Source organism: Rosa chinensis, chromosome 6 (assembly GCF_002994745.2).
Source record: "Rosa chinensis cultivar Old Blush chromosome 6, RchiOBHm-V2, whole genome shotgun sequence".
Lineage (NCBI taxonomy): Eukaryota > Viridiplantae > Streptophyta > Magnoliopsida > Rosales > Rosaceae > Rosa > Rosa chinensis.
The window spans coordinates 19,578,921-19,603,554 of record NC_037093.1 but is presented as its reverse complement, the minus strand read 5'-3'; the positions used below and the strand labels follow the sequence as shown (position 1 = coordinate 19,603,554).

The following is a 24,634-nucleotide window of genomic DNA, read 5'->3' as shown; positions in this document are numbered from 1 at the left end:
TACAGATAGATTTTAGTTAATTAATGACCAATTCATAGTCAAGAGAGAAAATAAAGACTAATTGAGGTAATTAAGGCACAATGGAAATGGAGAAATTTATGAGTTAACGCCGGACTGTCGGGCAAATGTGGTCCGGATGGTGTACTTGATTGGTCATTTCCCTTTGATTTTGTTGTGTTTTTATGTTTTATTGTTGGGTGGTATTTATCATAATACACTCATGTCAAGTTTGATTCGCAGAATCAGAAAACCTTTTTTGCGTCAAAAGGAAATGAAATCATTTCATGAGGGAAGAGAAAATAAGGGAGAAAGTGGTTCATTCCAAACCCCAATGGAATGACTTTCCCTTCTTCTTTTTTTGCATTTATTACTTACAACATATTATTTTATTACAATATTTACAAACTTTTAAATAATTTTTCTATTAACTTTCCTTACGTTATCAAACATCGGAATGGAAAGTTATTGGCAAATTTCATTTCTCTTTCCATAGGAAAAACAAAAGAGTTACTTTCCTTTCGTTTGGATTCTCTGAGCAATAGGCTTGTCTGATTAGCGAATAAAAAGTCGTCATATATGTAAATAAAAAAAACCGTACGATTCAAATAAGTCAGCTTTGCACATAGAATTATAGAAATATTTTGAACCTTTTAAAACTTATCCACGTGGTTTCTATTCGCTAATCTAATGATTTTCAGGCGGTTCGTCTAAAGACATTCTCTTGGATAAAATTACAATGCGAGTGTCTTCTAAGACTGACTTGTAATTATCCAATGACAATGATAAAAAAATAATTAAGATACGATAAAACTACTGAAGAAAATAACGAAAACATAATTTCAACCCGCACACAATCCATGTTATTGTTATTGTTAGTCAATCAGTAAACCATGAATTAGCCTTAAAATAAGAAATCTCACTTCACAACTGCTGGGTAAATTGTTGGGTGAAGCAGATTACCAAATTCAAGCCGCCCCCCTAAAAACTCTAAATCATAATCATCTCCCTAAAATGAGAGAAGCTTTAAAACCAAGGAAACAAAGAAATGATCATGTACGGCCGACTCCTCACTACCACCGCCCCTTTCACTTTTTTGCACAAAAAATCTTTCTCCGTGGCTTGTTCCTAAGTTAGACCGTCCATTTCTGGCGATGACAGCCTAGAAATGACAGAAGGGCCTCTTCAGTAAATTTCCCTAAACAGTGTTGGGTCATAATAACTCTCAAGATTTCTTTAACAATTATTATTATCACAGGAGGGAGGGGAGGGGGAGGAGAGGAGAGGAGAATTAGGAAAATGGTGGATTAGCTGGAAATGGGCGGGATTACCGGAGGTCAAACGAATCCCACAACCGGCGCCGGACCCTGTTCAGTCCCTGTCGGACCCGATCCAATACTCCAGACCCGACCCGGAAAAAACATTTGTAGCAGCTCCGACCAGTGTGACACTTCAACTTTCCATCACTGTCTGTCCCATTAGGAAAAAGAGAAAATCAAGCCTTTTCTTTCTCTCTCTGTTTTTTTTTCTTCTTCTTCTAATACTCGAGCAGAAAGAAGAAGCGGAGTAGTTGTTGTTGGTAGTCCACTGTAGGTGGGTTTGCTTTCTCTCGCTCTCTCTCTCTCCTCGCACAGTCACAGACCAGGACCCCCTTTCTCTCTCTCTCTAGAATTATTTATTTTTTTGTATTAAGAATTGTAATTTAAATGGGTTTTTCATTTTCTCTCTGATTTGTCAACTGAGGGAGGGAGAGAGAGAGAGAGAGAAAAGGCAGAGAAAGCAAGCGAAAGTGGAAAACTGATTTGTCTGCCTCCCCCAACATTTTCAGTGAAAGATTCAAAAGCGTGTGGATTTGAGGTAAACAGTCTTCCATTTCGTCTTGTTCGTTTATCTTTTTTACTTATTCAGAGAGAGTGTTTTTTTTTGGGAGGAGAAATGCATTGTTAGTTATTATTGTTATGCTGGTTGTTTTGTGTAATGGTGGTGCGTAATTCTGGGTTGGGGTTTCTCATTTTCTTTGATCACAGTTAACAACAGACCCACGTAAAAAAAAAAACGACCGAAGACGGATTGGGAGGTTAAGAAAAATGGGATCTTTATGAGAGCCATGGTGGATCAAAGGAGCATAGTATGGTGTTTCTTGTTGTTGTGGGCGGCGTTGGTGTTTGAGCCCACATTTCAGCAACCGAGTCAGCAGCCACTGAGTTCACACGCCGACCGAGTTGCTCTGGTTCAGCTCAGATCGTCTTTGGGTTTGAGGGGCAGGGACTGGCCCATTAAGTCAGACCCTTGCTTCGTTTGGAAGGGTGTTGAATGCAGTAATGGTAGAGTTGTCGGGATTAACGTTTCTGGGTTTAGAAGAACTAGACTTGGGAGTCAAAACCCACAATTCTCAGTCGATGCTTTGGCCAATTTGACCCTTTTGAGTTCTTTCAATGCCTCCAATTTCTTGCTTCCGGGTTCCATTCCTGACTGGTTTGGCCAGAGGCTCGGGTCTCTGCGTGTTCTTGATCTCACTTCTTGTTCTGTGAATGGTCCTATTCCATTGAGTCTTGGAAATTCTACCAATCTGACTGGTCTGTCTTTGTCTCGTAATAACCTTAATGGGACAATTCCTGCTAGTTTGAGCAACTTGGTAAGCCTTTTGGTCCTTGACCTCTCTCAAAATCGGCTTACTGGATCCATTCCCACATCTTTCGGGAATCTTGGGAACCTTTCTGTTCTTGACATTTCTGGGAATTTCTTAACCGGGTCAATTCCTCCGGGCATTGGGAACCTCTTGAAGCTTCAATCTCTGAATCTTTCCAGCAACATGTTGTCTTCTTCCATTCCTCCTCAACTTGGGGGCCTTGATACCTTGGTTGACCTTGATCTCAGCTCCAATCTATTGGTAGGTCTGCTGCCTTCGGGTTTGAGTAACTTGCAGAGAATTGTAGTTGCGGACAATTTTCTCAGTGGTTCTGTGGATGTGCTCTGGTCAATGCCTCAATTGAGTTTTCTTGATGTGGCTGGAAACAATTTCACTGGTTTGCTGCCCAATTCCAGCTCGAATGCTAATGCCACTGCAGCAGTATTCAATATTTCTCAAAATTCGTTTTATGGGCCTATTACACCATTAGTTGGAAAGTTTGGTGTCATTGATCTTTCAGGAAACTATTTTGAAGGTGAGATACCAGGTTATGTTGGCACCAATGCATCTCTTGACAGCAATTGTCTCCAAAATTTGAAGAATCAGAGGACTTTGGCAGAATGTTCATCGTTTTATGCTAATAGGGGTTTGAGTTTTGATAATTTTGGGCAGCCAAACTCTACACAACCTCCTGCAGCCGCACCACCTGGGAAGAAAAGTAATAAAAATGTGATCATATTGGCATCAGTTTTAGGAGGAGTTGGTTTGATTGTGGTTTTGGTCTTGTTTTTAGTAATAGTAGTCCTATGTTCACGCAAGCGGGGAGCTACAACTCAAAGGGGGGTTGGTGTGGGGTCAGTTCCTGCAGGCAGCAGTCCCCCACCAGCTGGAGCATCGGTTAACTTTTCTAGCGTAGGAGATGCATTCACATATCAGCAGCTGCTTCAAGCTACAGGTGACTTCAACAATACAAACTTAATGAAAAATGGCCACACAGGGGATCTCTTCAGGGGTGTCTTGGAAAATGGGATCCCTGTGGTTATTAAAAGGATTGATTTACGTTCGATTAAAAAGGAAGCATACCTGCTGGAGTTGGATTTCTTTAGTAAGGTGTCAAGTACAAGATTTGTTCCCTTTCTGGGACACTGTTTAGAGAATGAGAACGAGAAGTTCATGGTGTACAAATACATGCCAAATGGGGACCTATCAAGTTCTCTGTACAAGAAAACCAACACCCTGGATGATACTTTACAGTCATTGGATTGGATTACTAGATTAAAGATTGCATTAGGTGCTGCGGAGGGTCTCACCTATCTGCATCATGAGTGCGATCCACCCCTCGTGCACAGGTACATTAAAACTTACCTTTTTATAATTCAAACTTTAATTGTTTCCCTTATATTTTGTTTTATTCTGCATGCAATCAAGTTCAAGTAGTTTCTTAATGCAAGTTAGTAAGTTATAAATTATGTAGAATTCGTTTGAGATGGATATGTAGATATGTATATATTGATTTTTATTGGAATTTCAGTGTTGCAACATTTCTAAATAAAAGAAGTAAATTATGATTCTTAAGGATCTTCTGCAATATTTAGAGTCATAAATCATTCGGATGTGCAAAAGTTGAGTTCTAGCAACATCCACTTGATCATTACAATAGCCATAATGTTAATAAGCTAATGGCAGAATTGATTTACTATAATATCCTTCCATTCATATTCTGCAGTCTTAAGAAATTGCTTATACATTGTTTTTAGGTTGCATTGGACTGCATACGTTGTACTATCCACTAAATTCCTTATTTAGCTACCAAAATAAATAAAAACAAAGATCACCAAATTTGATGAAGATACTTCTGTGACATCAGTCTTGAAGATTATAAAGTAAATTGACATTTAAGAAGATAATGCTTTTATTGTTTTTGATTAGAAAATAGCTGAGCCTCAATAATTCGGTCTGAACTTGTAAGAGGTGGTTATATTATCTTGAGGCATAAAGTCAGATGCTTGAATGAGTCTAATGCCAATTTGACTTTAGACTAATCTTCATTAGGTTCAATATCAGAAGGCCGTTGGACTGGATTAAGTAATGGAGTTTTGCATATTGACAGTATAAAACTGAAGGAAATTATTAAGTACAGTGATGTATTCCTTTGACTTTGTACTCGAAATGAAGGTCAAATGTTCTACCAAAAAAAAAAAAGGTCAAATGTGGAAGCTAAAAACTTATTCCTTGAGCTCCCTGGTAATTACTCTATGAGTTAATGATTTCAACTGGGACTGATGATTGTGACATGTAAGTTTAGTAAGAGTTTTCTTAAATGTAAATTAGGTAGAAACAGAAGTTAATTTAGCAAGATGTGGAGCAAAAATTGCAGCCATTTGTTTGTTGATTATACATGTTTCTTCTTTAAAGAGTGAATACTTATGTGCTGCATATTTTGCATTTCAATCAACAGCAAATGTACTTTTCGTTAGAGAAAGCAACTTTTTGTTAATTTTAGCATTCTTTTTGGTGGAATTGGTGAAATCTTATCACCAGGTTTACGGCATAGTATTTATACCTAGTTGTGCAAGTAGTGACATAGTTTGTTTTGGTCATTATAGAGATGTGCAAGCAAGCAGTGTCCTTCTTGATGATAAATTTGAAGTGCGGCTAGGAAGCCTGAGTGATGTCTGTGCTCAAGAAGGAGATACTCATCAAAGCAGGATTACTAGGTTGCTGCGGTTGCCACAGTAAGTATCCTAATAATAACTGAACCTACTCGAATATTTCCCACAATAACATTTTCATCAGTTTATAATTTATATTTTTTTATATGTTGCTTGTTCTTCAGCTATATATATAAAGCGTATAAAATCAGGATTCGGTTGTGCTTTTTTAGTAATTGATTTCTTCAGTTAGCATCTAGGCTAAATGAGCTCTTTCTGTTTCTTATAAGATCTGCATTTTTCTTTGGAAAACCATTCCGTGCGACAAATGATTGGTTCCTTTTCTTAACCCACCATTTTTGTGTTGAGGATTCTCATTTGTATTCCCTATGTTATCGTCTTCTTAGCCGCACTGCCTTACCGTCTGTCCCAATATATTTTTATCCTTTTACTGTATGAAGGAATACTCTGCATAATAAGGTGATGATAATGCTTGCAGAAGATTTGTCATTTTGTGTTACCCCCATATAAACTAAAACCTGGACACGGTTACAGTGAAGTGATGTCAAACCAAGAATCCCTACGAAAATATGTATCTGTTTACTTTTAGCTTTTCTGAATTGTGCGTTGTGACCTTTAGTAGATTAATTTGACTTATTTTATTATCGTGTAAAGATTAGATGTATTTGTTTGTATGAGGTTTTCTTATCAGTTTTGTTTTGAAATTGCAGGTCATCCGAACAAGGTGCTTCTGGTATGTACATATCTGGAATCTGGTTATACAATTCTTATTAAATCTGCATAAGTTTCATCTCATTTTAAGTTTTATATTTGGCTGTCCTGTTAAAGAATGTTATAGGACTAAAAGAAACAAGTGCTCTCGTTGGGTGTTTCATACGTATTATTTATTTTCAAGAAAACTTTTATGAGGCATATCTCATCGACTTATGGATCTTTGAATCATTACAATGTGACTGGCATTTTAATAAATATCTTATGCTCCATTTGTTTTTACAAAAAGTGGAAAGCTTTTTTTGATTTCTTATGAGGATAGAAGTCATATATACAATAGGAAAAATATGCAATGAAAAGTATCATGTTAGACCTACCAAACATGACACTTTTTCTTTGGAAAAAATATTATATTCTGTAAAGCTTCAAGTTTTCGAAGATAGATTTAATCGTAACCAATGTTTTACTATTTGCTTGCATTAGCATGTAGATTTGTATAACAGGCTTATATGGCATGTAGTTATACTTCAAAACTGAAAATCACTGCTGAGTTTTATGTTTCTCTTGAATGACCAGGTTCATCGACAGCATCATGTGCCTATGATGTTTATTGTTTCGGGAAGGTATTACTTGAACTGGTAACAGGTAAATTGGGCATCAGTGCTTCCAGTGAATCCCAATTGAAGGAATCGTTAGATGACATACTTCCCTACATCAGTATATATGACAAGGAACTTGTGACAAAAATTGTGGATCCATCTTTGATTGTGGATGAGGACTTATTAGAGGAAGTGTGGGCTATGGCCGTCGTGGCCAGGTCCTGCCTAAATCCCAAGCCCTCAAGGCGCCCGCTAATGAGATATATTCTCAAGGCTTTGGAAAACCCTGTTAAGGTAGTAAGGGAAGAGAGTACTGGCTCTGCAAGGCTGAGAAAAGCTTCTTCTCGAGGGTCTTGGAATGCTGCTGTCTTTGGTAGCTGGCGCAGCACATCTGAGGTAGTGGTTATTCCAGGAGCCTCAGGTACCAAAGCTGAAGGAGTGAGTGGTTTGAAGCATTCAGCAACCACCGGTTCGCAGGGAAGTGGCCAAAATGGTGGGGGTGAACATTCATCCTCACGTAGACGGCATTCTAGGGATATTTTCCCTGAACCATCTGGTGTACAAGATGTAGAGAGATTTGACCAGGACTAGATGATTAATGTTCATTGTTCTCGATTCTTTATCAATAAAATACAGCAGGCTTATTTGAGTGCCTGTTGTTGGTACCGCAGCAAGCTCTTCTTGGTTTTGAAGTGAAGTGGTGTTACAAGCAAATTTTTGTAAATTGGGGTTGCTGCATGGTTCACAGCTTTTCTAGAGGGACACTAATTTAGTTTGAGCCTTGAGGATGAATCTGGATATAGAAAATTTGGGAGGTGAGAAGGACTCCGGGGTGCCACAGGCGGATACAGTTAATATTTGTTCGAGGGCTTCTTTATTGACAGAAGCATGCTAAAATTTATGTGAAATTGATTCATTGTCTTCTTGTTTAGTTTCTGGTCCTGTGAAATGTAAATTGCAATATTCTTCATTCAAATCAGATCTCACATTTTGGTTCAGGAAAGCACAGCACCAGAAAAGGCAATTGAACAGTATTTCTTTACATATACTGACGTTTCAGTTCTTATTGTTTATCTTCCATTACAGTCCATTTATAAGAGTTGAAGATTTCATGTTAGTCATCCCACATGATACTCGATCTGTATTAATGAATGATTGAGCAACCGGCAACTCTTTTCACCCAGCTCTCTTTGTTTACCAATGGAAGTGTTCAAATCTATAACTAATCAAACACGGGTACAAACCATATCAAGGCTACTGACGTTTGTAATGCTATTCGAAGGATATGATATCTATCTAGACAGGTTCTATGCAGTGTTTGAGGGGTGGAAAAGGTTGTGAATCCCTTCCTCATGCTTTTGTTAGGCTGCAAAAGAAGCAGAACTGTTCCTGTCTTCCTGATGCTAATTGGACTGGCAATGTTTTTTCATGCCCATTTTCCAGGCCTGTAAAACTATGTCAAAAGTGAGGTTTGATATTTGCTGGATGATCTGGAATGACAGGAATAATGTCATTCATGGAAGACGGATTGAAACACCAAAAAGCATTGTGGAAAAAGCCATAAATCAATCTTCAAAGCTCAGGTACCTAGAGGAATCGATCAAACTGATATGGTGTGCATTGGTCTCCTCCAAATGAAGGTGTTTTCAAGCTCCACACAGATGCAGCTGTTAAGTTGGCTAATGGGACTAGAAGTATTGCATTGGTGCAACTCTGAGGAATCATAAGATGAATTGATGAGAGCAATGACTAAAGGATCTTCCCTTGAAGCTCAACTGATGGCTATATTTAAATCCGTTCCTTCCTGTCCGAGTTGAGGTTGATTCATCTGAGGCAGCAAGGCTTATCAATGATACAAAAGAAAGCACAAAATTGGAGGTAATCATATGATCAACCCCGTGAATGTAATATAAGGGTGCAGCTCATGTTCTTGCTAAGTTTTCGTTGCTCGACTCTAGCTTTACATGTTGGCTAAAGGAAGGCCCGCAATGGCTCAATGATTGTATATAGATGATATGGCTGTAATAAACTTTTCATTACTCGAGTGAATGAATCTTCCTTTGAGATAAAAGAAGAAAGAAATGAGTTTAACTTTAACTCCTTGATTATATCTAAAAGACTGAAAGGAGGTAACTGGTATGTAATTGTTCACACACGAAGCCACACACCAAGAACATTCAGACATGGTTCACACGAAACCAGTGTACTAGTAGAGCTACACTGAAGTGAAACATAGCCGACTCGATGTCAGAAATTTCTTGGACTCATGGGGTGAGGCCTCAAAACAGGACTAGAAGATTTACATATCTGAACAACATGGTTGCTCTGAGTTGTTTTATTCCCAACATAAGAATATATTTCATAGGGCACTTTTTTGGGGTGGGATTAGAGGGTTGAAACAACTGAATTAACCCACCTTGATCTTCCTCCAGTATCCTTCAATGGGCATTTGACAAAAAAATTACAAATCGAGTTTCCAAATAGACCACAACCTCCCTTAAGAAAAAAAATAGACCTCAAAACCCCGTCTTAAGTTGAAAGAATAAGCTGGTTCTGTGTCCCATATCAGAGAAATGCAACGCGTTCTCTAGTTTAAATAGTGGAACCGAGCTTTACATACCTTCGAGCTTGGCGTTTCGACGCGAGCTTATGACCCCTGTGGGGGCATCAAAGTGTTGGGACTTTTGGTTCAGCATTAGCGGGTCGGGGTTGGCGTGTTCTTGATGAGTTTAAATGCACTTTAGTATCAAGTCATTTCTGCTCTGCTAATTTGTTGCAGAAAAGAGGGATTAATTTAGCATTTTACAATCTCTGATACAGAGTACAGTTTTTATTGGTCTCGTCAATCACGAGTTCTTTTGAATGAATGTTTGCACAACTCTGCATTTTGGAGATGTTTGCTACATTGTCAGCCAGATAGCCACAAATAAGAGTCTTTGTTCCCTGGGAAAATCCATTATGATTTATGTGGCCGGTATAAGGAACTAACAAGGTGGAAGGTCTGCAGGTGGAGGCAACACAGATTTATCTGAGCCTTTCCCATTTTCTACCACAAATGCCATCTTCAAACCCCAGCTAGTATGCAGCTCCAAGTGACAGTGCATGAACCACACACCTATACATTAGCAGATATTGTTCATTGGGTCAGTAATGATTAGTTCAATTAGTTGTCTGATGTTGTAGCTTTGAGATTTGAAGTTTAAGGGAGCATGCTCTTTGGTTATATGATGTATTTACCTGGATTGTCAGCCCTGAATCTTATGGCAGCCCAACCACCGGTGGGAACCCCAACTGTGTTTCTTTCAGGAGGATCCACCAAGTTAAACTTAGCCGGGTCCTTCTTGGGGTCAAAGTTCCCAACTCCAGTCCCAACAATGAAAAAGTTGTAACCATGAAGGTGGAATGGATGGGATTCCACAGTGAGCAGATTGGTATCTTGTAGCACCAACTCTACTGTCGAGTTAAAGGTGATCTTACTTAGCCGGGTGCCTTGTTTGGTTCCAAGGTTGGCAGTGAGTGGTGCACCTGTATAATTGAAAGGTGTTGGAGGACGGTCAGGGAAGTCTGTGGTAAATACCCCCTTGGTGTTGAAGTAATGAGCTTGAAGCAGCCCGATTTGGGGCATCACGAAAGTGATGTTGTTCAAAGAAGCAGAGAGCTGTGTTCCATTCAGGCAAGTAGTGCATTGGTTGATTCCCAAACCAATTGTGTAGAAAAGCTGTCTATCGACTTTAAGAGGTACATTTGCTGGGTACATTGCGGTGTTTAGGCTTCTCAGCTTCCCGTTGTAGCTCAGGGCAAAAGCTGTGTCATTGAGTGCTGGAAGTTGGGAAAGGACTGGCTGCACAGAATTGGGGATGCCTTTATATTGCAGGATTGCAGTGGCAGTCTTATTGTCTATGGAAAGAGGTGCATCCATGAATGGCCTTGCAGCCATGAAGTATCTGCTAGGGGCATTATTTGCCTGAACAAGAACATTTGTGGTCTGGCCTGGTGCAATTAGTATTGCCTGAGATGTAAATGGTTTGGTATAGACTGCATCAACTTCTACCACTGTCAAGTTATGGCCAGCGATTGCGAAGAATAGCTCGTCATTGAGTGCGGCATTGATGATCCGTAGTAGGTAAGTCTTTCCTTGTTCAACCTCCATTGCAAAGGTATCTGAGATGGAAAAAACGAGAAATGAGAATGCAGAATGAAATTTTGCAGGTCTAAACAGTCGCTGTAAAATGATGTCAATTTCATATTTCCAATCTATAATAATTGATTGTTTGCATTCTTGTTGAATGCTTGGCCCAGATTTGCAGTGGTAATATAGCATGGATGGCTTGACTTACGTTTTTCAGAGCATGGAAAGAGCGGCCCTGGCTTCCCATTAATGGTATGTGCATCTGACATATTCGGAGGCAATCCCAGTCTGTTCCCTTGTTTAACAACCTCTTCAACATCGTTATTCCACCATTCTCCTATACCATTTACAAAAGAACATTGCAATGCAATTAGATATATTGGCATTTATCTACTAGTACAAGAAAAAGGTGCAAGGCACTACTTATGAGAGATTGATAGCTAGCAAGAAGTCAAAAACTCAAACTCACCTAAGATAAGATTAGTTTCGCTGTAAGGCTGAGGAAAAGGAAAGCCAGTCCCTTGTTTGGGCAGAATGACAATAGCTCCATAGACGGTGGCTCTTAGCCAAAAGATGTGAGCATGCCACCATAGAGTTCCTCTTTGCCCTGTGATTGTCATATTGTAGGTGTAACTGTTTCCTGTCTTGATGGGACATTGTGTTATATAAGCAGGTCCATCTGCCCACCCATTTCTATATTGCTTTAGACCATGCCTGGAAAATAAATCCACCAAATACTGCATTACTAACTAATTAAGGTTGTGTTCATATATGCAATCCTATCATAATACCTTATGCCTTAACACTGTAAAGTCTTACCAATGAATTGACATGTTATATTGTGCATAGTTGGTAACATTAACTAAAATTGTGTCGCCTTCTCTAGCATAGATTGTTGGTCCAGGGAACATCCCATTTACTGTAACAATTGGCTTAGAATGGCACAACCTGCTCACATTCTTCACTTGAATCTGCAAATAAATGAAATGCATGTAAGGTTTTGTTAAATTCTAAGCAGAAGCAGTAGAGGAAGCCCAGGTGTTCCTGCAGCACTCACATCGAACTGGTAGGTCTTCAATGCAGCTTTGGCTGGAATAAAAAAGAACCCAACTAAACATGAGAAGAGAAGTACGGAAGCCCTGCACAAGTTGTTGCGTTTTGCCATTCTTGAAGCCAATTGTACTTGATTGTATGTAATGTCAAATATGTTTGGTGTGACATATTGGTCAAGGTCTAATGATTTTATAGGGCTGGGAAGAATATCAAACGTTAACATACTATCAGTTTGTTAGATGGAGGTGGTGTTATCAACAGTAGGTAGAAATTACAGAGGTTGCATACGAAAGCTTGCAAGCAAGATACTCATTACTGAGATAGGGACTTAAAAGGGTATTAAGCTAGCTTGAATAGGGAAGAGAAGAACTTAATATTTATTCTGGATTATTTTTTTTAAAGTTTATTCTGGATTGTTTAAAATAATATAGGTATAAGCTTAAGAGAGCTACGTGAAGTTAAAAATTGTACAGCTAATCTCAACTTTATCGTTAAGTTAAAGGAGAAATTTTTTTGTGTGCTCCCGTGTAAGCATTGAAAAATTGGTTATGAGGTTATCAATTATTATTTTGCAGAAAAAAATTCCTACTCGTCTCTCTCTCTCTCTGTTATTTTTTTTTTATATTTATTTTTCCTCCATTTCAGGGACATGCCACATGATTCATCTCAATTTTCTCGAAAGGTCTATTACATCCTAAACAAGCTTAAGATTCAGCTGATAATCTGCGAATTGAAAAAAACAAATAGGTACTTTTTGATGATTTGCTAGTAGTTCAATATCTTGTACTACAAGCAATGCTGAAAAATTCTTATTGAAAACAGAAGAGGTAGAGACCTACAGAAAACTGATGAAATTTTTTCAGACCCCTGCTCAAGTTATGAAAATGTTCAAGGCCATTGATGGTTCAACCAACAAAATGGTTTGTTTGATCTCGTAGCTAGCTAGTACCTTACATTGGAATCAATTTTACAGCCATATAGTTTGTACGTGGTTTACAGTTACATTTTACAAATCTATGTAGTTCATCATTAGTAATAAACATCAGTTATCTCATAACCATGAAAAGTAAGCAATAGCAGGACCTTGCTTCTAAGTGTTGTGATTATAGGCTTCGCATGAGTCATGAGAGAACCTATGATATATTGGTGTAGTTTACAATTAAAAGATTTATATGAGTCATGTCCAGTTTTTCTTTTCTCCTCTAGTTTTAGTTTTATGTATTTTTTGTTTCACCTTTTCTTCTCTCTCATTTCTCATCTACTATCCGTATTTGTTTAATATCTTCCTTGAACTTGGAATATATTTCTTTTGTTAGTAACCCATGCCTCTTTAGTTAGACTGAAATTATAACGCTTTGAGGAACAGCTGAGGACATATGATAATATTGATGAGACTAATGGCCGTACTCAAGGGCACAGTAATGGCTCAAACATGATGGAACTCTCTGACATTGTCCTAGATGATGTGCTCGACTCAATCAAGAATGTTGACCATGTCTCCAGCTCGATCAATCTTGATGATGATGTTGAGAATATATACATCACACATGGGAAAAATAGGACCTTGTCTAGTGGGTTTATAAGGGTTTGGGCCACTCCATCCATTGCCAATTAATTTTGGATGTGAATCTCAGATTACTTTATCAGATAGTCCACAGCCAAGATGCTTGGATGAGATGTCCACGGTAATGAAGCTACCGGCAACAACCTAATTTGGACTCGAAGTATAACATTAACCAAGAAAACCTCTCATTGTAGCATCCGTGGGAGTAAAAGCTAGCTTTCCGAGTCTCAAAAGAATTCTACAGGACTCTCTCTCTTTCTCTCTCTCTCTCTCTCTCTCTCTCACAACTCCACATGAGGGATTGATGAATTGTTTCAAATCTATAAACCATTCGCAAGTGTTCATTTATTATTATTTTTTTTTTCAGGACACTGAATGTTGTGAGATAAGTTCTTGCATTCTCAATAGCCGCAAATGCAACTTGAGCTGATAAGCTAGCTATAGCTTATATCTCACTTGTGATGTAGTTTCCTTTTATAAACAAGGAAAACTCAAATGGAACAGTCAATAGTGTCACCTTCTAATTCAAAAACATGCTTACGACCGTTATTCTGTACCCTATCAGCAATTATCTAGGTTCATTGACTTAATTGGATTTGAAAGATAGGCTGATATTTGTTAAGATCGAGTTAGCGGTCTTCCTTGCTCTTTTTCTAAAGTTTTAGGCAGTTGATGTAAGCTCCTTGCTCTGGCATCAATGGAAACTTTGCTCTCAGTTGGTCTCTTGGCCAATTCAGCTATCTTCATGGAGTCTGGTATGTGCACATTTGATCAATGCGCATCTCTAATTCAATTACAGTATTTATAAATATGGATTGAAGATGTTGTGCTTATAGAACTATTTTGTATCTGAATCGATGATCTTTCATAAAGCCGTTCAGCTCTTAAGGGCATTTTTCATTGCTCTAGATAGTATGTTCAACTAGCTAGTTTATCAGAAATTTTGGTGTTAAGGAACAATACAGAGAGACACATGCATGAGTTAGTTTTGTAATCTTATGTATCAATCCTTAATATTCGAAAAATGTGTAAGGAGATTAACCAACAATAGTTATGGACTATGTCTCGAGCTTGCAAAGAAGCATCAAAGTCAAACTTCATAGGTGAAAGAAGGCAGCAAGGTGAACACAAATCCCACATCGTCGATATTAAAGAGGATGAGTTGTTTATATAAAGAAAACTATCTACATGCCTCGCCGAGCTTGGTCACGTGAGCTTATAACCCAAAGATGGGGGCATTGAAGTGTTGGGACTTTGGTTCAGCATTAGCGGGTCGGGTTCGGCGTGGCTATATTCTGACCCGCCCGTTCCAAGCAAGGAGTTGGGCTATGTGGCTTGGGCGAAGGCTCTGGGCCTCATGGTTCCTAGAGAGGAGGGCAATGCGTGAGGCTGGTTTCACAGAGCAGCGATCACTTCCCTCTCCTTACAGTGGAAGGATAACGGGTCGGTGCCTTCCAAATCCACTATGGCCCCGCTAGGCTGCCCATTCGAACCAACACTTTTTTTTCGATTGCAATAGTTATTTAAGTTAGGGCTGGGCACGGGCCGGGATCTTGGTAATCCCGATCCCGGGCTCGGAATTATTTTTCGGGACGGGACGGGACGGTTAATGCTATTTTGAGAAGTGATCCCGACGGGCCTGAACTCGAACAGTACCGGGTTGGGACCGGGACATCCCGAAAAAAAAAAATGCATCGGAGTTTGGATTTGTTCGTGTTCTGAGCCGCCTGTAGAAAACTTGAAGTTTGGATTTGAGCAACTTTGAATTCCCAGTTCGGATTGAATTCTTCCTTTCAGAGTAGCCATCCTAGGCTTCTCACCATGAACAAGTATCACGTGCTTGGGAGAAAGAAACTTCACCAGATCCATAATCCCTTTGGCATCTGTATGAGGACTGAAAGTCAATTGATGAATCTGGCAATGCAAACAAATCACCTCATGAATAAATTCCAATTAACTCGACAAAAAAGATATGAATTATGCTAAGGAGTAAGTGAAGAAGATAAACCTGGCATCGCACATCAATTCGGGTGTCCTTGTCCAGATCAATTTTGGTCGGTTTACCAGACATTAACTTATCAGAGAGATGTGAAAACGGACGAGGAGAGAGAGGGAGAAGAAAGAAAAGAAGGGGGACAATAAAGAAACTAGGCGGAATAAACTAATAAAAGGTCAGAGAGAGATGGAGACAAGACCAAGACAAAAGAAAATAGGAGCAAAGATAATATAAATTATACATATTATATATATATATATATATATATATATATAAATCGGTACGGGACGGGCCCAAACGGGACATAGTAAATGAGAACCGAAACCGATTCCGTTTTCACGGGACGGGCCCAAATAGTAAATTTTAAATTTTGATCCCGTCCCATTTCGGCGGATTTCGGGACGGGACCGGGATTTCGGTTTTGGGTGCCCACCTCTAATTTAAGTAGTCAGTTTGAAAGTTCAGATGAGGAGTCACTGCATTCGTTTCTGTTAGTTTTTGCTGATTCTTTACAAATTACGGCCTTGTTTTCTTCCTCATTTCTGTTTTGAATAATGTTGCACATGACAATCCAAACATATGTCACATTCCCTCTGTTAGGTACAATGTTGCATTACATAAACTTTTATTTCATCTTTTGTTACAATCTCAGTTTTTTTTTATGTGATTCTACAGGTCCGTGAAACTGATATAGTTGTACTTGTACAACTCGATCGTGTTGTTCTCAATCACTTATTTTGGTTTACTTATTACCGAATCTGTTTCTAGCATGACCCATTGATACAAATGAGATTGACAATCATATGTGTTTATTGTCTCAATCACTTTTTTTGCTTTACTAATGGTCAGTCTAGCTTATCCGGCCGCCTATCCAGTTTCTATTATCATTTGTAGGATGCATGATCTCATTTCTGAACTTGATGAATTCTTCCATTTTCTCAAATTATTTTGTAAGCTGTTTGAGGCATTTAGCTCATAATATTTTGAACTACACCCAAGTGGTGCACAACGTTAATTTGCTCTCCAGTTGGTTTGTTTTTTCTTATTCTTTTACTTTCTATATATTTTGATAAATGTTGTATATGCTCATATTAGCAGCTGGCTTCTCATGCTATTGTTGTTCTTAGTAGAATGAAGATTCAGTCAATCACTAAATTGTATCATATGATCCATCAGTGCATTATTCCAGTAACGAAGTCAGAGAGCAGCCCTTCTGCTGAAGATAATTAAGGGCATCATTGCTGATGGTCAACCTGATCTCAATGATAATGAAGCTGACTTGATAGATTTCTCATTCTTGGACAACAGTCGGTATCAGAATGGTTATAAATATGAAGAGAGGGCATTTGATGATACTCATAATCCAGGTGACTTGTACTTTATGCCTTTATGGACCTCATCAACTTTGAAAAAAGTTATGGTCATGTAGTTAACAATATCCAGCTTGATGGTGGTTTATGTAATTGTTGAATATCCATATCCATGCATGTTGAAGGGAACAGTGCTGAAGCTAAGAACAAAGATGCAAGTTTGATATTAAAGAACTTACGTGTATGTGATCGATCAAAATGCCATTGTCTATTTTTTTAGTGTCTGTTACCCTTCTTAGTTACTTCTAATACAGGTTTTAACTTCTTTTATCTGTAACTGAGAAAAATGACAGATGGAAATGTTGAATAACAATACAGTATTGAATAACAATACAAATCTGATGATTTCAAAATTATTTAACAAAGCTGATGATTTTATGAAAACCACTCAGTTTCTCCTCTGGGATCTGTAAACCCTTCTCTCCAAACTTTGGTTTGTAGGTTGGTTGGTGTTGATATGCAAAGGCATAGCTACACACGGGCTCCGTTGGGCTACAGTCCATCCCAGATTTTGAAAAAACATAAATGGGTCTTTCTAAATGTACCTAGCAAATTTCTATGTAGACCCAGCAAATTTATTTGTTTATAAATATTTTTAATTAAACCACCCAATTTCCCAAACTGCCCTTCTTGTACCTAGCAAAGAAACCATAGTGATGGAAACTTCGTCTGTTGTTTTTTGGCGTGTTCGGATTGTAATTTGAGCTCCGATCATGTTTTTGACTGGTTTGCGTTAGTGGTGTGTGATCCTCCTTGTCGGTCGATCTCCACCGTTGATCGACGGTGAGAGATAGGGGAATTGAGCTGAGGGACTGAAATCGGAGTCATGTTGGATCTTAATCTCAATGTGGTGGGATCGTCGTCGAAACAAAACGACGTCTTCGTTGTTGGTTCGCTTCACTGTATGTTTCAGGAAGGCTCCGGCAGCGCGACGCAAATGGACGAGTCCGGGATGTCGAACTCGTCCGTAGTCAATGCCGACGCCTCCAGCACCAACGACGACTCGTGCTCCGCACGAGCCGCGGTGACGACGTTCAACTTCGATATTCTCAAGGTTGGTGGAGCAGAAGGAGAAGAAGAAGATGACGACGTCGTTGTGACGAAGGAGCTGTTTCCGGTGAACAGTTGGCCTGGGAAGGGTGAAGAAGAGCAGGAGAGGGCCCAAGTCTCGGAGTTCTCAGTACAGAGGGGTCACTTTCTATAGAAGAACTAGTAGATGTTTGGTTAGTCAAATTTTCATTTACTCCATTGGTTCTCAACTTCAACTTCAAGGTTGATTTTTCAGCAATTGAATGCAAATGCATCTGTCTCTCTTTTAAGTATTTTAATCCCAATTATTTTATATGGTGGGCTCAGGGATTGTGGCAAACAAGGACTTAAAACAAGAATGGTTACTAAGCTCTAGTACAGTCAAAACCTCATCTTGAAAGAACCAAGAAACTACCGAAGAAGATTGGTATGAAGCTAGGAAGTTTTCATCGCCTCTCGTTGGCTTGTTTCTTTAGCTGGGTACTAGAAAAGGTTAGTATGAGAAATTAGGTGATTTAATTAGAAATATTTATAAATAAATAAATTTGTTGGGTCTACATAGAAATTTGTTGGGTACATTTAGAAAGACCCAACATAAATTTGTAGCTTAATTATGGTTTAACAGATTAAATATTAAAAATTAGCCCACCTCAAATTTCTAAACATAGCTCATATGTTATTTCTTTTCTTGTTTTAGTCACATACTAGTCTGCAATCACATGCTCTGCATGTGTACGAAATTTTATTATTATTATTATTATTATTATTTTTTAAAATGTGGGTAGTTATTGCAGAAGAAGTAGATTCACTAGTAGTTATTGCAGAGAGAAAATAGTGGGAGAGAAAAGTGGGGTTGTGGAATCATTTTTTTTTAATTTTCTTAATAAAAATCTATTTTATAATTGTCTTATTTATCCTTATGATTTAATTTATTCTCAAAGTTTTTCAATCTTTGAGGTTAAATCAGTCAAAATTTTCAATTTTAACTAACAAAGCCTATTCTCTTAATAATAGTGTAGATATTTAATTTATTTGCTTGAAATATTTGATTTTATTTTATTTTGTATTATGCTTTAAGAGATATAAAAAATTTGTGTTTTTTTTTTTTGGTAAATTAGGTCTAGAAAAGAGCAAACTGAGAATTATAATACATATTCAATAATTAAAGATTTTTACTTCTATTCAAGGGCGCGGGGTACCACTACTACAAAAATTGAATCAGACGACGCCTCTCACATGACGCATCATACTTTTCCGTCGTCTGATTGATTTTTATTTTTTCAGACATCTTTTTACAAAATCTGTCATCTAATATTATGGACTTATGAATTAGTTCAAAAGACGTTTAAGGACAAAACCGTTGTGTGATGCTTACTAAATTGAGCGGCAATTTTCTCACCATGTAAATGGTGCCAAACTCCATCTCAAACCCCAAATTTCCCCCCAACATGTATTAATCATACGGCGAAAAATAATAAAACTGTGGTCTGATCAATATGTTTGGCTGAAGGAGGGAGATTTCCCACCACCATTTTTCTCTAACTCCCCAAAGAGGGAAGTCAAATTGATAGGAGACAAATCTGAAATTTAAAATAGCCACACTCATACCACATTTTTATAAAATTATGTTGTGTGAGTCCTTGTCCAAATTGATAGGACTTGTCCAAATCAATATAGGTCGGGCTTAAAACCCTAACACTTGAGGAAAAAAAATAACAAAAAACCGAAAGCTCCTCACTCCCTCGCTCTCAAAACCAAAACCCAAAGCTCCTCCCTCTCTCGATAGCGTATCCCCAAAACCAAAACCTGCAGTTAAACCCTCGCTCTCCCAAACCCTCACTCTCCCAAACTCTCACTCTTACCCTTAGATTTCTAGGGTTTCAATTTTCAAAACCCCACCATCCTCTGTTTGGATCCCCAATTTCAAATCCTCAATTTTCAAATCCCCCAGATCTCGCTAAAGGTTTCAATTTGGGCTCAGAAAAAAGAAGTGCAGTAATGCGTGGAGAGCCAACATAAACACGAAGGTCATCCAAGACTTCTTCGAGCAGTCAACCAATGATGGTCTCTCCGGCGGCAGTGTCTCTCCGATCCATTACCACCTTTAGCGACTCAATTATGGTTTCAGGTTTCGCTTCTTTCTCACTAACTGATCCAATTTCCGATGGGTTTGCCGCCTTAAAATTGCGAGAAGCGAGTTTGCGAACTCGAAATAGAAAACAAAGCCATTCAGGTCACTATTTCGATCTTTCCTACTTCGGTTTTAGTTTCAGTTGGTTAGGGTCACCACCCAAATTCGCCTTGCCCTCTTTGTCAAAAAGCCAAAACAAAAGATGGGACTAGGATAGCAGCAGCAAATTCTGTGGTCCAAAATACCCACACAAGATCGTGAAGAATTGCTGTGGAATATTCAGGTTAGTGAAGAATTGCTGCGGGAGCTGTTGGTTCAAGCCGGTCCTGTTGGTATGTATCTGATTATAAAGCTTGCTTTGTGTATTTAGTTCCTTTATATCCCGTCTATTAATGAAAATAAATGAAATTGAATTGATTAAGATCTGTTAAAACTACTAATGGAACTCTATGCTTATTTTCATGCAGTTAATGTGTATGTTCCCAAAGATAGAGTTACGAACCTCCATCAAGGATACGAATTCGTGGAGTTCCGAAGTGAAGAGGATGCTGATTACATAAGTTTTCGTTTTCTCAAGTTATCGTGTAGCTCCCCGATTCCTGTTAAAGATGTTATTTCTGACTATAAATTTGTTGTTTTGACTGCTATGTAGGTAGTCAAGGTGCTTAATATGATCAAGCTTTACGGAAAGATAATTCGTGTAAACAAGGTATGTAATTTTGCTTTCCCTAGCTTTCATTCTATGTGTGTTCTGTGCCATATAGGATGGTAGAAATTATAATTTAACAGGGCTTCAGAGAAAGCATTCTGCTTCATTCTCTGGTTGTTTCTTCTCTCTAATTTAACAGGGCTTCATGGATCATTGTATGCCTCTTTTTTCCATTAATATTTAATAGTGTGTCTGTTGCTATTTCTTCGTTAGATATTCAATAACTTAGGATAGCATCTGGCTTTGTTTTTAATCAGGGGAGGTGGCAAAGCTGTTTGCCGATGCTGGAGTCATTTGTATTGCTAGCTTGATTTGGTTATGCATTCTTCATTTATCTACCTTATTTTGTAATTTTGCAAAAGGAGCGTAGGTCGGCTCTGTTCAAAATTCAAGCAGGTGAAAATCTTTTTCTTGATAGGGTAAGTTCATTGAGAAATTTTTTGCCTAATTCTATATTGAATAATTGATTTATGGTAAAATTTTCTATTTGACATGCATTCTAGCTCATCTTGTTTGTTTCAAGGAATTTAGGATTTATGGGTAGTTGAAGTTATAGTCTTTTATAACATAACCATCTCTTTGATGCTGTTGTTTTTGTTTGTCTAACATGAAAGGGGAGGCAAATCTTCATGATGGGAGAATCCCTCTGAAAGGGAAATAATGGTTTTATAGGAACACACGGTAAATCCATGTGCACTAAGATGATTAAAGAATTTGGTAATTTCTTTAATACACACATAGATGTGCACACCTCGTAAAATTAATTCATGATATGTACTTAATTCATTGCTTTCTTATCTGTAACTATGTGATTAAGTGACCATGTGGTCTTTAACTCCGGGTGAGTTATTTGAAGAAATATTCAAAAACCAGGGGTAGGTACACCACTGAGGTGGGAGGATAGTGTGTATTGCAGATTGCTGCATTTCATTTCCCTTGTTTTAGTTGATGATATTTTTTTTTGTTCTTTGTAATGTACTTACGTTGGTTTGGCATCTCACCCACCTTCATTTCATACCTCTGTATGCAGGTTTATTTGGAGGTTCCAAATGGTGAAGAATTGGCAGTGGCACTTCTACCATCGTGCTTCAGATCACTAGATGGTGACGTCACCTTTTTTGTGCAGATATATGATGCAAGTTATCATGATTTTCTTGGATCATCGTCCTACTTATTATTAATTCTATGATCAGTTTTTTAGAGGAGAACAATGCAAGCAATGTTGCTGCTACTCTTATGGCTCAGTTGGCTCCAAAAGCAAATGTCATTCTCTTCAAACATTAGTTTTAAATAATGTAGTCCAGTGCAGGTTTACATAAGAAGATGCAGCTAGATTGGTTCCTGGAGACATATGCAGCTAGATTGGTTCTTGGAGATATTCTCTCTATCACTTGTAGTCTGCTCTATAACTTGTAGGATCAACATGCAAAAAAAGAGAACTTTAAGGAGTTGTTATTGCAACTGGTATCCATACTTTCTCTGGAAAGTCAGCTAATCTTGTGGAGAAAACGATACATGTTAGCCATTTCCAACAGGTTTATTTCACATTCTCCACCTTGTATTAATCATAGATGAGCTAATCTTATGGGTTAATAGATGGGAACAATTTCTATACATTGTATTAATGACCAATTCGAACGTGTATAAATGTTAACAAAAAGTAATGTTTGTTTGATGGTTGCAGCTTTTAACATCAATTGGAAGCTTCTGCATCTATTCAATTGTTGTTGGAATGGTTATTGGGATATCAGTTGGAACTCAGAGAAGGGCTGCCCAGTCTTACTGGTGCCAACACCAGGCTAAGCAACATGGTAAGTATCAAGGATGTGTCCCAAGGATCACAGACAATAGCTCGACTTGTAGACATGGAGCTGCAAGGTACTCGGCCATTGTATGATGTAGAAAATAGCAAAAGTTGATAGAAACAGAGAAAGAAGACAAATGTACTGATGACCCTCTTAAATTTGTGTATGAATATTTGGGAAATACTCCCTATTTGATATCAATTTACTGAATTCATTTTACATATGGTGGGATTTGAATTAATTTGATTGTTATATATTTTGTCCAACATGTTATAGCACAACTGAAAAAGCTCAATGTGTCATCTTAAAGCACAAATACATTTAATTGTTAGTTTTCACACCACACTTTTTGTCAAAAGAACTGTCGAGTGTATACAATAGTCATGACGACTACAAATTAATAAAAACTGTCGTCTGAATAGAAGTCACACAACGGCCATAAAATAAAGTGACCTCTGAATCGCAATCACACAACAGTTTCTAAAGTCGCTCGTTGTCTGAATAACAGTCACACAACAAGTTATGCTGTCGACAGGCTACCAACAAGCTGTGGACATGCTGATAGCAAGCTGTGGACATGCTGCCAGCAAGCTGTGGACATGCTGCCAGCAAGCTGTGGACATGCTGCCAGCAAGCTGTGGACATGCTGCCAGCATGCTGTAGACATGCTGCCAGTATGCTGCCGAGCCCTTCACACGATGGTTCCCTACAATCGACTTTCATCAGACGGCACCTCGATATACGACGGTCAACCTCCATATCAAACGACAGTTTTTGCCCATCTTCTGTTTCAATTTCTGTAGTAGTGTACAATTTGAGTAGGTGTGTTCTTTTATCTTAAACTTTTGTTATCGAATTTCTATCACACGTTATGATGTTGATTTTTTGGGTCATTTAGCTATTTGATTATTTAATATATAATGTAGTTTAATTTAAGAAAAGAGTAAAATATATTACTTGTAAAACTTAAGGAAAAAAAAAATCTGAAAGCATTAGTAAACTTTAGAAAAAATATTTTTTTTTAGCCCACCCTATTTTAAAATCCTAGCTCCGCCATTGTTGATAGGAATGTTAGAATCAACATGGACTTGTCACACATTAACATATAGTAAATTGATAATTAGCTTAATGTCAAAACTAGTTCAACATGGACACAAACTATAAACCTATATTGTAACTTAATGAAAGAGTGTATCAATTCATTAAGATAAGTAATCCTATTCTTGGTCTGCAAGAAAGACTACAATGAAGTATTACATTAGGAATCTAACTAGGAACCCTAATTAGATATGGAATGCTTTAATGTGAAGCTTCTTGAGGTTTAAGTCTCCTATATATATGGATGAATTGGTCTCTGTTGCCACCATGTTTTGCATATTGTTCTGTCCATTGAGAAGCAAGTTGGTAAGTAACAGAAGGCCATATTCAGTGATTGAGTTTAGCAGCTGCAGAAGATGGAATCCATGGTTGTGATTGCTGAAGGTAAGTGTTTAGTTCTTTTGTGATTGTTGTCAAGTTGATGCGCATATGTTGTGAGCATGAAGTTATGGTTTTACAATTGGTATCAGAGCATAGGCTCACAAATATGAATTAAGTTTTTGCTTGGAATGAAAATCGTTTTAGGGTTTTGCAAAACAAACACACAAAAAAAAGAAGAAGGGGTTTTTGCTTTACGGATCAAGTAGCTAGTCAGGTAACTGACCAAGTAACTTGTGATAACCCGTATTTTTAACCATACCTTAGCAATGTGAATAGCCAATTATTAAATCGGAGAGTTTAATTTTGTGACAAGCAACATATTTTGTTTTGTACCAACTTCAACATACGGATCAATATATACATATATAAATAATATAAATATCTATACCAATGGGTGTTGAAAGTTCTAAGGGAATACGTGAGCATTATTAGAAAAATAATAAATAATTATTGTAGATAACAAATAGAGGAAAGATAAGGATCGGAGGTCTAGAAGGATCGGCTTACACTGACATGCGCAAGATATAAAAGATGAAAAGGAAGGTCTAGAAAGGGGGAGAGAACTCAGAAGAGAGAGAGAGAGAGAGAGAGAGAGAGAGAGAGAGAGAGAGAGAGAGAGAGAGAGAGAGAGAGAGTCTAGAACTCACTCTAGGAAATTGGTGTTTTTCTCTCTTTTGGTCTCTCATCTTGCTCCACCATAATCCACCTCCATGCATGTCTTTTATCATCTCAGGTTAAACAAGAAAAGGAAGAGATCGAAC

The 24,634-nt window shown here is 38.0% G+C and overlaps 2 protein-coding genes across 2 annotated transcripts; one reads left to right on the top strand and one right to left on the bottom strand.

Annotated features, from left to right (window-relative positions):
* Positions 1-1,074: 1,074 nt before the first annotated feature.
* On the top strand, positions 1,075-7,729 carry LOC112170171 (probable LRR receptor-like serine/threonine-protein kinase At2g16250). The gene is made up of 5 exons (XM_024307358.2): positions 1,075-1,854; positions 2,025-3,975; positions 5,233-5,361; positions 6,009-6,031; positions 6,586-7,729. The coding sequence occupies exons 2-5, from the start codon at positions 2,096-2,098 to the stop codon at positions 7,197-7,199; spliced, it is 2,646 nt and encodes an 881-aa protein (XP_024163126.1). The 5' UTR covers positions 1,075-1,854; positions 2,025-2,095; the 3' UTR covers positions 7,200-7,729.
* A 1,672-nt stretch (positions 7,730-9,401) lies between these two features.
* LOC112170173 (laccase-11) lies at positions 9,402-11,962 on the bottom strand. The gene is made up of 6 exons (XM_024307360.2): positions 11,795-11,962; positions 11,557-11,708; positions 11,207-11,451; positions 10,946-11,074; positions 9,846-10,769; positions 9,402-9,723 (listed from the first exon to the last, which is right to left on the bottom strand). The coding sequence occupies exons 1-6, from the start codon at positions 11,900-11,902 to the stop codon at positions 9,593-9,595; spliced, it is 1,689 nt and encodes a 562-aa protein (XP_024163128.2). The 5' UTR covers positions 11,903-11,962; the 3' UTR covers positions 9,402-9,592.
* Between the last annotated feature and the right edge of the window lie 12,672 nt (positions 11,963-24,634).

Excerpts from the sequence above, each read along its gene's own strand:
- LOC112170171 (XM_024307358.2), top strand. The coding sequence starts at position 2,096 with ATGAGAGCCATGGTGGATCAAAGGAGCATAGTATGGTGTTTCTTGTTG. Across the intron at positions 5,362-6,008 it reads AGGTTGCTGCGGTTGCCACA|GTCATCCGAACAAGGTGCTT; the intron begins GTAAGTATCCTA and ends TTGAAATTGCAG. Across the intron at positions 6,032-6,585 it reads ATCCGAACAAGGTGCTTCTG|GTTCATCGACAGCATCATGT; the intron begins GTATGTACATAT and ends TTGAATGACCAG.
- LOC112170173 (XM_024307360.2), bottom strand. The coding sequence starts at position 11,902 with ATGGCAAAACGCAACAACTTGTGCAGGGCTTCCGTACTTCTCTTCTCA. Across the intron at positions 10,770-10,945 it reads CTTTCCATGCTCTGAAAAAC|ATACCTTTGCAATGGAGGTT; the intron begins GTAAGTCAAGCC and ends TTTCCATCTCAG. Across the intron at positions 9,724-9,845 it reads ATTCAGGGCTGACAATCCAG|GTGTGTGGTTCATGCACTGT; the intron begins GTAAATACATCA and ends GCTAATGTATAG.